The sequence below is a fragment of the Henckelia pumila genome, chromosome 3, assembly GCF_033568475.1.
Source record: "Henckelia pumila isolate YLH828 chromosome 3, ASM3356847v2, whole genome shotgun sequence".
NCBI lineage: Eukaryota > Viridiplantae > Streptophyta > Magnoliopsida > Lamiales > Gesneriaceae > Henckelia > Henckelia pumila.
The window spans coordinates 178,298,792-178,312,449 of NC_133122.1; the positions used below are offsets into that span (position 1 = coordinate 178,298,792).

General features: G+C 34.7%; 1 protein-coding gene across 3 annotated transcripts; it reads left to right on the forward strand.

The window, feature by feature from the left end:
- Positions 1-2,206: 2,206 nt before the first annotated feature.
- On the forward strand, positions 2,207-8,000 carry LOC140893069 (homeobox-leucine zipper protein ROC2-like). Of its 3 annotated transcripts, XM_073302145.1 has the most exons (7): positions 2,207-2,346; positions 3,975-4,037; positions 4,971-5,075; positions 6,593-6,732; positions 7,215-7,332; positions 7,442-7,630; positions 7,737-8,000. In XM_073302145.1, exons 4-7 carry the CDS (start codon positions 6,605-6,607, stop codon positions 7,815-7,817), a joined length of 516 nt encoding a protein of 171 aa, XP_073158246.1. In that variant the 5' UTR covers positions 2,207-2,346; positions 3,975-4,037; positions 4,971-5,075; positions 6,593-6,604; the 3' UTR covers positions 7,818-8,000. The 3 variants fall into 3 exon arrangements, with proteins under 3 accessions (XP_073158246.1, XP_073158244.1, XP_073158245.1); XM_073302143.1 differs by lacking the exon at positions 4,971-5,075 and having other exon boundaries at positions 2,207-3,498; XM_073302144.1 differs by lacking the exon at positions 4,971-5,075.
- The last annotated feature ends 5,658 nt before the right edge of the window (positions 8,001-13,658 follow it).

Here is a 13,658-nt window from a genome sequence, read left to right on the forward strand (position 1 = left end):
GAACAAAACACACACATCAATTTCCCCGATTCGTACTTCCTTTTGGAAGATAAGATATGGACAATTTCGTCATTTTTATGGTAAATTTTTGAATGGTATGCGTGTGCTACAGATCCGGAAACACAGAGGGTTTTTATCTCAAAAATATTACACAAGGGGTTATCAGCGAATCCGAGATATCACAGGGGTGATATATGCAATTTCCCCCTAAAAAAATATGTGTTTGGTATCATTTTTATTGGTCATGATAAAAAAGTGAGGATGTTAGTGAATGACCATTTTAGCCCTATGTGCTGTTGAAAGTTGTTTTGCAAAATTCTGAAAGCACACGATTTCCCCTTCATTCTTCTCTCTTTCGTTGTGCACTTCTTTCCAACATTACCGTGAAGTTCTCCTACGCACCGTCGTCTTCTCCTCCAACATCTGCAACGCTGACTGCTAAGGTCTGTTATCCTAAACTCGTCCTCTCAAAAATACCGATGTGAGGCAACAATTCACCTCTTCATCTGCATGTGGGGAAATCGCCGCAGATCTGTGAAAGACGCGAAGGACTTTTTGCCACAGCGTATTGTCCGTGGGAGGGATTTTGAATTTGAGGGTTCGTTGGTATAGTAGGGCAAAGGGAGAAATTGGTATTTTACCATAATTCTCCCGTGTACTGAGATTCGTAATACTTGCTCGCACGTGGGTTTCATTTTCCAACCTTTTCAAACCCATACAGTATAATTGTGCCGAGCCCATAGTTATCCGAATGTGTGCAAAAATCGTTTCAAACGTTGGATTACGTGATAATCATGCGATTATCACCCATACCAAACGCTGCCTTAATACTCTAAAAAAAATTCATTACACATACAAGTTCCTTCCAAAAAGCAATGTGAACATACCCGACCGCATCATAGACAATCTATGGTCGAACTAGGGGTGGTTCGGTACGATATACCGCATACCGTACCGAAAATTTAGATACCGAAATTTCCGATACCGATACCGATACCGTACCGACATGTCGGTATACCGAAATTTTGGTATGGCATAAATCCATACCGATACCGTACCGAATTTTGAAATTCGGTACGGTATCGGTATGATACTGCGTATACCGATTTTTTATACTATTTTTTTTAAAAAAATTTCGGTACCGATACCGTGTATACCGATTTTTTTCCGGTATATCGAAATACCGAAAATTCAAAAATCTTATACCGATACCGATACCGAAAATTTCGATACGGTATCATACCGTACCGAAATTTAAGGTATACCGAAATTTTCGATATTTTCGATTTTTTTTGGTACGGTAAAGGCGGTATGACGACATTTCGGTATTTTTTGCCAGCCCTAGGTCGAACTGCTCGAACATGCTAGACTCCCATAAAAAAAAAAGCAAAATGAAAAAATGCAAATGAACTCGAGCTTTTTTTTAGGAGAAGATCATCTCACTCGATGTTCATCTTATTATCTCACTTGAACATAAACATGTGAGATGAATTAGTATTTTTGTTTAAAAAAATGAGATGATCAGCTCATGCAAATACATCGAAAGTGTAGCATAAAACCTCCCATAATCCAAATGTTCGAAAGCGGAACTAATCCGGAACTGCAGTCATCGTATGGGTTTCGTAAAAACCAAACTTTTGGAATATAACCTTTTTTAAAAATATATATAGTTTTTGGTAAAACGACAAATGATTAGTCCTACAACTTAAAATCAAAATAGCTAGAAATTGGAACCACAACTACGTACGCACATTTTTGTTTTTCTTCTACATCTAATAAAATCCATCCAAAACTATAGTTTTTGAAATAAAACTAATCGATTTTGGAATATTCATCAATCTTAAATATAAAAATAAATAACTTTTTTTCAGTTGAAATGAACGCCCCTATATATATTTATTAGAGAAATGAAAAAATTACATTTTTAACATGTAATTTGCACTTTTTATTTTTGATCTTATTAATTGTGAATTTGCAATTGTAGTCCTTTCATATCACTTCGCCTTTTTTTTTTTTTTTTTCTTTTTCGTCATGTTAATAGTAAATTTACAATTTTAATTTTCCCTTATTCATCGTATGGTTTCGTAAAAACTAAACTTTTGGAATATAACCTTTTTTTTAAAAAAAAATTAAAAATATATTAATTTTTTTGGATTGGACCTCACACTGTATTTGCTAATTCTTGGGCTGGGTGACTAATCAGCAATACACAGTTTCGAAACACCCAAATTAATGGATGGACGGCGAAAAATTCGTAGCAAGATTCTACACAGGCGGAGATGAAGATAGATCGATAGATATATTTTAGAGGGTCTCCATGGCTACAGGACCAGTGGATCTTGCAAGGTGGAGGTTTTTCAATCACCTTCTTTTGCATTCTTCATGTCTCAGTTTTACTTAATTTGAAGCCAAAGTGTGACCTTTGAGCTTCAACATTTCATGCTTATCATCTTTATTTTGCAAGTGGAAACTATTATCATGACAAATTTATGGTGTTTTTGGACGAAAAGAATGAAGAATAAAGGGCATTTTTGCTTAAGTAGAAATAAGGTCGTTATTTGACCAAGAGATGCAAAATTTTAGGAAAACTGTAAAAAATCAAGTTCTGTTGCGAAGGCATCAAAAGCTCAAACTACCTTAGTTGTCGAGCATTCCCGAAGAAATTTATCAAAGAGCAAGTGAAAAATCTATGTTTTTTTTTTGTTCATAATGTGATGAAATCTGCATTTTGGTACTATTGGGGCAATTATATCGTACATAAATCAAATTTTATCTCAAAATTAGTATACATAGTTACAATCTAGTCAGAATGTTATTAACTACCCAAATTGTGTAAAAATTTGCCCTCCTTGTGAATGAATGACATCGTCCAAAGTTGCTAATCTGATGTAAGAATTTATCAATTGTTAAGGGTCTTGATTAAAGTTAATGTAAGCTATTTAGCACACAATGCACTAAACTTTAATGAAAAACTTGGAAAACACCCATGCAGTCTCAAGCCCACGCAAAGTTTATTGTCTATGAAAGAAAAACCCAATCATACAACGAAGAATAACAAAGACACACACCTACACACACTCTCTCAAGTAGAAGCCAATTTTTTTTTGTTTCAATAACCATTGTGGTCATCTTTTACATAGGATAAACTTAACGTGATCACATTTTCTCACTTGCTTTCCATTTGAATCCTAACACATTGTTTTATTCGAAGGTGTTGGGTTATGTGTGTATGGAATATGGATTAGAGTATACTAGGATATATAACCTCCTTGGTAGGTCTCGTGCGTCAAGCTGCCGACGTGCACTGTTTGATCTGGTTGGCTAAGTAAGCAGTAAGAGATGGATGTCAGATCTTAATGGTAAAACTGTCTCTATTGAGATAGTTACAACAACAATGAAGGGTATGGCTGATCGTGAAGGTGATAGGAGACAACACCAGCAGTGAGCATGCCCCTCCCCGAATTCATGAGCCCAATAACCCGATCTATTGGCACCCAAGTAGGTGCAATCCTATTCTTAGAAAAAAAAGAGTAGGTGCAATCCTTAATGTCCACATATCAATTAGTATGGGGCTTTGAGCTGCCACAAACATAAAGAAATAAATTTGCATCGCCACTAACAATATTAGTTTTTGGTCTAGTGGTAAATGCTTGAAGATTTCCTCCTAGTAACATTTTTATAGAATTACATTTCTCAATCCAAGAATCCGTAACTCCCAACATTTTGGGTCACACATATTATCATCCTCCCACTAAATACAACAGATATTATTCGAAGTTTCACATCATTATGAGATATAGATAACAGAACCCATTGGCCCATAGTAGCAAGCATAATTGCTCTGTTTTGTTGCTGCATCTACCCCCAATTCAAAGTTCTTGAAAACAAAATAATTAGTTCATATATGCTGTCTTTCATTTAATTTTGACTCAATTTTTAAAGCCAAATTGTGTCTTTATTTTGAAACTTTGCAGGTCCATGGTGCTTTATTTACCATGCTTTCAGTGGCAACAGGGTTTGCTGCCATCTCACATAAGGTATTACGTCCTACTATCATGTCCATTCTAAGCTACTTAAAGTTGAATATGGTTTTATGTTCATTTTTTCTGCAATAAAATATCTTTGTTATAGTCCAGATTTCTATATGCATATTGTATTCCACTTTATATAATTCATTGTATCTGTATTAAGTACATTGTACATGTGCCTCAAAAACATAATTTAAAGGAGCAAGCTCAAGAAAATAAACAAAATCAATGCCATAGTGGTGGTTTTTAGATTTATTATCAATTTTTCTCCTGTGTGATCATGTTATGCTTTTAGCTTTACAATATTTAAGTTCAAATCGAATTTACTTGCAAACAACGTTTTTCAGTCAGCTTCTTGTAACAATATGAAAGTTGTATGCCATTTATTTACATGGTTAATGGGAAAGAACCTCGAGATTTCTGTGGTGATTTAGGTTTTTTTTGGATGAAAGAGTTTGGATTTTTAAATTTCAAATGACTACTAGGTTGGGTAGTGAGTTTGAAATTGAAGTTAAAAAAATATACTTGGACCATGCAACACAAAGGATTTCAAATCCTTCTTTATAATTTTGAGTCAAATTAATACAATGGATTTGAGAAGTGAATTTGAAAGCAAATTCACTCAAATCCTTCAATCCAAATGTGACCTTAAAGAATTATGTATGAGTGGATTTTATGGAGTGCCGTGTGAATCCGAAGGGGTTAATAAGAACAATTGTTAATGTAAAACGAAAATTCAATTTTCATGAGTAATTCATCTAAATTTGTCATTTTCTTCTAAAATATATTAAGGTACACCTTCAATAGAAGTATAGAGTGTGCCCCATTGTAGGAACTGGATTGGATATAATTGACATTCGGGAATTTATCTATTGTTAAACAGAAATGAAATAAAAGATATAACACTTGGAAATTCACTATTTTTTCTTGATAATAAGTCAGGCCGAGTTGGCTCGCCAAGCTCCTGTCTCTCTATTCAGAAACCTCGAAATTGTGTCCTTAGCTTGAGGGAATCAATCCTTCTGCTACTTCAACAAACAGTGGTTGGTAAGTTAGATATCCTTTAATCAAGTTAAAATTTAGTATCACAAAAATAAAAAAGTTAATTACAAATTGAGGTTACGCATGGATGTAGGGATTTGAGGCAATTGATTTTAAATCCATTTGGTCACTTGAATAAATTTTTGTTGGATGGATTTGAAATCCACAACATTTTTAACTTATGTAAATTCAACGGTGATTATGATGGATTTGAAATCAACCCAAAATGTATGTAATTTCAAATCCACCTTCCAAATCTCTCTCCAAATCAAATCGTTCTCTCTAATCAAATTCTTGCATCCAAGCGTAACCTGAAAGAATTTGGAAGTGTGAAAAGAAGTTCTCACTTATAAAGAGAAAGGAGAAAAATAAACTAGGAAATAAAGGGAAAAAGGTAAGCACTAGATCGAAATGAGATTGTGGATATGTAATGAAGATTGAATGCAGATTATGCAATTTAATAGTCGAGTCAAAAGTCAGGATCACAAATGTAAAAAGTTAATAACAAATTGAGGGAATTGGAAAAGAGATGAAAATAGGTTGATAAAGATAGAGAGAAAGGAGAAGAAGAAACAATGAGATAAAGGAAAAGTATTGAGTGGATAAAAATGAAATAGTGAATATGCAATGGAAATTGAATGCAGATTATGCAATTTGATAATCGAATTGTCAGGTTATGTTCATACATAATCTATTAAAAACAAATATTGAGCTGGAAAATATATCTTCTTTGCATTAACTATTACAATACCTAATTCTTTCAAACCGTAATAAAAGTATCATTCTTCAACATCTTTTCGAGCAAGAGCAATTGTTTCTCTCAAACAATCCCCTCCTATCAATAATCAAATACACAAATTTAATTTACAACTCATGAGTCATGATGATTGAACGTATGATGTTGGTTATTAGTGATGGTTCATTTCAAAATTCTCAAACGTCAAGTCTCGATTGTTCTTCTAGAATGGCAATTGTTGGCCGCAATAGATATTTTGTCGTTTTTCTTTTTGTTTGGATGGTGAATTAATTACTAGTAATTGCATTATTGCAAATTCAAATCTCATAATAAATACATTTCCTCGCCCCAAAACTTTTACGCAATTCTTATAATAATCCCACGATTCTATTCTATAAATTTTTGCAATTTCCATTCATTTTTCTTCACCAAATCATTATCTTGTCGCTTACCTTCCCTCATTTCTTCTTCTTCTTCTTCTTCTTTCTCTCTATTTATTGGACTTTGTATAGCCTTTTATCTCTATCAGTGGTTTCATCTTTTTATTTTGCTCTTTATTCTTCATTGGATTGAAGGATACTAAAGTTGCAAATCTCACCCTAGCTTCCTAAGGTTATAAAACATGCATTTTTCATTTAACTTTTTTGCATCTCTCAATCTGCTCACGCACACCAGATTGAGAACTACTTTATCATCTTATTTTGTGATACCATTTCATTATATTTAACTCCATTATTCATTTATATGATAAATCAAATCATATTTGGAATTGACTTGCAAGTTTCAGATTGTTACAAGGATGATGGCTGATGAATCTCGTCACCAATTTGACCTGAACGTAAATGTAAATGAAGACATTAATTTGGTTGATGACCATCAACCAAACAGAAGGCGACACACGCAACACCAGATCCAAGGGCTAGAAGCGTAAGATGTTTTACAAATTATTTGATTGCGCATCAAATTTGGTTGTCAACTAATACATTTTGGACAACGAAGTTTACAAAAAATGTTCACTTTCCCTTTTCATCTTCCCTTGTATTTTTACGAGCCAGTTTGGATACAGAAGCTGTAAGTTTTAAAAAAAGTGTTTAAAATAATTTAAGCTTTTTAAAGTCTTTTTTCATTAGAAGGAAAAGCCTAGAAGCTAGAAATTATGGCTTATAAAAAAATCATTTTTTAAGTGTGTTTTTAAAATGCTTTTATAAGGTGTAACCAAACACTACAATTTTTAAAAAGAAACGTGTTTTTCCATTTTAGAAAAAAGGTGTTTTTGACCTTCTCGCTTGTCCAACCAAACAGGCTCTAGATCTTTTAGAAAAGGATATTTTTAGAAACTTTTAATTCAAAATAGTCGAGACAGATCAGTCTCTTCCATATGTGTAATGATAAATTGTACTGAATTTTAGGTTTTTCAAAGATTGCCCAATCCCAGACTACAAACAAAGAAGAGCATTGGGGCTCGAATTAGGGTTGGAGCCGCAGCAAGTAAAATTTTGGTTCCAAAATAAGCGTACACAGCTGAAAGTAAGGAGCCATGCATTTAAAAGAAATATATATATATTGATACTGCACTATTATCTTGGATTCTTTTTCTAATCATATGATGGTTATTTTCTTGATTTCATTTCATCAGACGCGACATGACCACCTAAAAAATGCAGAGCTCCGAGCAGAAAACAAAAGACTCAGAGACGAAAACACGACTAACTTGGAACATCTAGAGAGTGTTGCATGCGCTAGTTGTGGCTGCCCTATTTCTATACGAGAAATCTCGGTCGAGGAACATCGTTTGCGTGCAGAAAATGTGTGGTTGAGAGAACAGGTGATTCCATTAGATCACACAAAATCAACTTTGTATTTCCAATATTCTTTTTCCCATTGCGTATTTATTATGTCACAAATTTGATGGATTCGTTTAATATATTTAGATTCATCGGTTCTCCACGATAGCAGCACGATACATTGGCAAGCCTGTCGCAGACAATATTCCCGATTCAAAACCCCTGTGATTCATGGATGCTGCTGCTGAATGGATGGGGGTGGTCACCTCGTGAGGATGTGTATATCTCTTTAAAATTTATTGAATGGAATGTTTTTTTTCTTTTTTAAATGGAATGTTAGGTTTATTTATTTCTTGGAAAAGTTTATTGTGTTGTTTTACTAGTGTTTACGTTAATTTTTATTGATTTTAGAGCGATATATTTTTAATATATTTTTCACAAAATGCACCAAATTTGCACGGGAGATGCACAGGTTATGATGGGTTTTCAAAGTTTCCTGGAAACATATAATTTAATTTTTATCATACAACTAATCTGAAAATTATTATTAATTATAAGAAATGAAAGACAAGGAAAGTATATCGTTTGAATGTCGACGAACGCTATTAATAAATTTCAGAAGCATGTCCTCAAAAAGAGGATTTGATGGTATTTGGATGCTTATTAATGTTAAATTTTATTTTAAAAAAATTAACGTGCGCTATTTGAGCACACTGCAAAAGACTAAGCGTTATATAGCGCTCAGCCTGGAATTTACGTTATAAGCGCAATTTTAAAAACATTTGTCTCTGAGCCTCTAGCTAGCTCGGTATTCATGTTCTTTTTTTTGCTTTATATATAAGACTTCTCTTGCCATTTAAAGGTGTTCCAGATATCCTTTCATTTGTTCCAAATCTGGGGATTAACCTCCTTCCATTTGTTTCATACCTGGGGATTAACCTTAAGTGAGAGCTGAGGTTTTGCACGCCAATTACAAATTGTTTTTCTATATAGATCAGCTATGTGTGTCTTCTATGTTTTTCCAATATGAGGATCATGGTCAAGATGTCAATGATACTTCTTATGCCTTGTATTACAACATATGACATATCATATCCGGAGATGGTATATCTGTTGATCTAAGTAAAGTCGAGGCAGTGATCAATTGGTTGAGACCAACATCTGTTCCTGAGATACATAGTTTCATGGGTTTGGCTGGGTATTATCGCCGGTTTATTAAAGAGTTTTCTAGCATTGCGAAACCGATTACTCAGTTAACTCAGAAGAATGCTCCATTTATCTGGTCTGAAGCTTGTGAATCCAGTTTTTTTGAGTTGAAGAAACGACTGACCAGTGCACCAGTCTTGACGATTCCTTCAGGTACTGGTGGTTTCACTGTGTATTGTGATGCATCTCATCGAGGTTTGGGATGTGTATTGATGCAGCGAGGGTATGTGATTGCTTATGCCTCGAGACAGTTGAAGCCTCACGAGACCAGATATCCGATTCATGATCTTGAATTAGCCGCCATTGTATTTGCTTTGAAGATTTGGCGACACTATCTGTATGGGGAACAGTTTGAGATTTATTCTGATCACAAGAGTCTGAAATATTTGTTTTCACAGTCAGAACTGAATATGAGACAGCAGAGATGGCTTGATTTACTTAAAGATTTTGATTGTGAGATTAAATACTATCCGGGAAAATCTAATGCAGCTGCTGATGCACTGAGTCGAAAGGTATGTTCTTTATCTTTATCGACGATTGGTATATCACATTTGATTGAAGAATGTTGTTTGTCTGGATTAGTATTTGAAACGAATTGTCAGCCTCTTCGACTTTATCACATTCAAGTTGAACCAGCGCTATTGTTGCGAATTAAAGATGCTCAGACACTTGATCAGAATGTGCAGAATTCGATTGAAAAAGTCCGGTCAGGGCATGTATCTGAATACCAGGTTCGAGATGATCTTTTATATGTTAACAATCGCCTTGTAGTGCCTGATATTTCTGATGTGCGACAACAACTACTGAAAGAGGCGCATTGTAGCCGTTATAGTATTCATCCTGGAGATAGGAAGATGTACAATGATTTGAAGGCTCAATATTGGTGGAAACCAATGAAGTCAGATATCACTGAGTTTGTTTCTCGATGTCTTAATTGCCATCAAGTGAAGGCTGAAAGGAAGAAACCGTCTGGTTTGTTACAGAGTTTATCAGTGCTTGAATGGAAATGAGATCATATTTCCATGGACTTTGTGACGAAGTTACCTCGATCTTCTAGAGGTTGCGATGCTATCTGGGTGATTATTGACAGATTGACGAAGTCAGCGTGTTTTATTCCTTATCGCATGACATATAGACACGACCAGATGGCAGAGATTTATATATGTCCTAGAGGTTGTCAGATTGCATGGAGTGCCGAAGTCTATTGTATCAGATCGTGATCCTCGATTTACATCACACTTCTGGCACAGCTTACAGAATGCTTTAGGTACTTAGCTACACTTGAGCACAGCTTATCATCCACAGACAGACGGACAGTCTGAGCATACCATTCAGACTTTGGAGGATATGTTGAGAGCTGTAGTGCTTGATTTTGGCACGAGTTGGCAAGATTCACTACCACTTTGTGAATTCTCGTACAACAACAGCTATCAATCGAGTATTAAAATGGCTCCGTTTGAAGCTTTGTATGGTAGAAAGTGTCGATCTCCTTTGTACTGGGAAGATATTTCTGAGGTACCTGATATTGGGCCTGACATGATTCGAGATATGACTGAACAAGTGAAGATTATTCAGAGAAGAATGAAGACAGCTCAGGACAGACAAGCGAAGTATGCCAATGTTCGACGTCGACCTTTGTCTTTTGAACAGGGGGATAGGGTGTTTCTGAAGATTTCTCCATTTAGAGTCACCGTACGATTTGGCAAACGAGGGAAGTTGTCTCCACGTTATATTGGTCCGTATGAAGTTCTTGAGAAAATAGGCAATCTTGCCTACCGATTAGCTCTACCTCCGTCTTTATCTGGAATACATGATGTCTTTCATGTATCAATGCTTCGGAAATATCTTGTTGATGAATCTCATGTGCTTAAATCTGATGAGGCTGAACTCGATGAAACCTTGAGTTATTTTGAAAAGCCAATTCAGATTCTTGATCGTAAAGAGAAGAAACTTCGAACGAAGACTATTCCGCTTGTGAAAGTTCAGTGGAGTCGTCATGGTATTGAAGAAGAAACCTGGGAGACGGAATCAGACATGCGACAACGATTTCCAGAAATGTTTCTCTGATGTGAGTATCTTCTTCAGTTTTTCTGTTATCTGTGTATATGATATGCTGATAGTATTTGAGATTTCGAGGACGAAATCGTGTCTTAGTGGAGGAGAATTGTAACGCCCGGAATTATTTAATTTTAATCCGAATTTAATTTGGGAATATTTAGAGTTTTGATGTAAATTCTAATATTCTTAAATTATTTAGGATTGAAATTGAATTCAATTATTGGCCGAGGGCTGAATTGCAAATTTTGAAGAATTGAGGGGCCAACATGCAAATAGTTGAAAATTGTTGGACACTTGTGATTTGTATATGTATTCATGTATGTAACATTAATATTCATCAGAAACATCAGAGAAGAACCGAGAGAGAAGAACAAAGAACCTCAAGTTTCTTCATCATCTTCCAATTGCCGTATCTTGAGTTCCGATTATCCGAATTCGATTCCGAAAATTGTTTTGGAATCCTTGCAACGAGACCTTAGATTTGATGTAAGTTTTATTTTAGTTCATCATGGTTTGAGAATTCAAAAATGGCAGAGATCAGTACGTTGGTTTTTGTTTGAAGTTTTTGAGGAGTTGTATCGTTTATTTTCAAAACCGAATCGACGAATGTCTATCGATTGTGTTCTTATGATTCCAGCTTATTATTCGATAGTATACCTGCTGATATGTTGAGGAATTACTGCTGGTTTTGATGGATATGAGATGAATATGATTGTTAGACTTGTTGTAGTTGAGTTTCGGTTGCCAACTTTAACCGTTACGCCGCCGAACTTATGATTCGAGACTGTTTTGCTAGTGTGTATTGAGCTGCTTTTCCATGAATTCTTGGCTGAAGATCTTAGCTTATATAACTTCATTTCAGATTTTGTTTAAAGACCATCGAGCTCGAGAACATCGCCTTCGAACCGATAGAGATTGAAGCAAGGTTTGAAGTTATTCTACAATGGAGTTTGAATGGTTTTAAGTGCAGATTTTGAGACAAGGCTTGTGGTTGTTTATTGTACACATTTGGACAGCTAGAAGACACCATAAACCTCACAATCGAAAGGTAAAAGTGGACTACTTTTTGAATGGGATTAAAACTCGAGATGGTTTGTATCGAGTTTCCTAAATCACATACTTAATTGATTATTTGCTCTTATGTGAATTATTGAATGTGTCTATGATATTGTTGAATTAATATATGATGTTTTGTATTGCATTCATCTTGTGAGACCTATCCTTTGATTTTTGAAATGAACGGAGTCGTTCGATTAGACGATTTGAGAAACTATATATGTATGGTCTGGGTGGTTGTATTAGCCTAGCGTCTGAATTACATGTATGGTGGCTTCAAAGTCTAGAGAAGCAAGATAAGTAGCCCCACCTCGATCGGGAGTGTCGGTGGTTTAGTTACGATATCTTCTTCTCGGGATCCCAACCGACGAAATGAGAGATTTCTTGAGAGAAGCCTGTTTTAAATCATGCATTGTATTTTATTTCTTATCATGAGTTTGATATGCTATGCATGTTAGTTGCTTTTACTGGGAAAATATGTTTCTCACCGGAGTTATCCGGCTGTTGTCGTGTTTGTATGTGTGCATGGCAACAGGTGGTTCAGGAACAGGGCAAAGGCGGGCTTGACAAATCGAGACTTCAGAGATTAGAGTGATGATCCGGTGTAGTTGTTAGTTGCTGTCAAACTTTATTGGTACAAGAACATTGATCTTGTAGTTGTAAGACTTGAACTTTTAGTCTAGAGATTCTACTACTTTGAGATGTATAACACATGATCTTGTTGGGTTTGAGTTTTTGATGTTATCACCTTCTCTTGTACATTTGGTTTTGTTGGAAGAGGTTATATAGTATAAATCTTCATTGTATAGCACGTTTTTGAAACGTTGGAAAAGCGTTGATGTTTACAACTAAGACAACGTTTACAAAGCGTTGTTGTTTGTAGCAACGACAACGCTTTTGCAACGCTGGAAAAAGCGTTGTTGTTTACAACTAAGACAACACTTACATAGCGTTGTTGTTTGTAGCAACGACAACGCTTTTGCAACGTGTTGTTATTTACATCAAAGACAACGCTTAAAAAACGTTGTTGTTTGTAGTAAAAAATGAATATTAGTTATATATCTTAACAATTTTAATAACTTTCCATAAAAAGTATTGTTGTAACACGACATCGGTGTCAACTCAACGTCATAAGAGTCAGGGGTGGGTTTTCGGTATACCGTATCAAAAATACTGATATGAAAAAAATTCATACCGGTACCAATATATAAATTCCGAAATTTTGGTATGAAAAAAATCCATACTGATACCATACATATACAAAAAAAATAAAAATTCGATATACCAAAAAAATGTCTATATATCGAAAAAAATTTCTGCAAAAATAACGGATTAAAATCACGGATTAACATAGATGACTGAAATTTCAAAGATACAAATTTCACATACATTGATACATACAAAACACTACCAATCTTTTTAAAGTTTCTTATTCGATATGTGCAATAATGACGCCTCGGTCGTGCGAGATACAAACAATTAAATGAAAGATATATATTTATGACCTTGTGAAGTTACAGAAAGATTAAAGTTATACAAGGTTGATAAATAGAGGAAACAGAGAAAGATAAGCGACAGAGAGAGCGATTTGATAATGAAAAATGAATGGAAATTCCATAAATTTATAGAAATAATTTGTGATATTACTGTAATATCTGAAAATAAAAATATTGAATGTGACAAAAAAAATTATTTTTAGATTTTGTATTTACATAATCGCAATCAGTAATAATTCGACATCATAATAAA

Bases quoted from the DNA above. Each gene is read 5' to 3' on its own strand.
- LOC140893069 (XM_073302143.1), top strand. From the start codon at position 3,448: ATGCCCCTCCCCGAATTCATGAGCCCAATAACCCGATCTATTGGCACC. The intron at 3,499-3,974 runs GTAGGTGCAATC...GAAACTTTGCAG, and splicing joins CCCGATCTATTGGCACCCAA to GTCCATGGTGCTTTATTTAC. The intron at 7,631-7,736 runs GTGATTCCATTA...TAATATATTTAG, and splicing joins ATGTGTGGTTGAGAGAACAG to ATTCATCGGTTCTCCACGAT.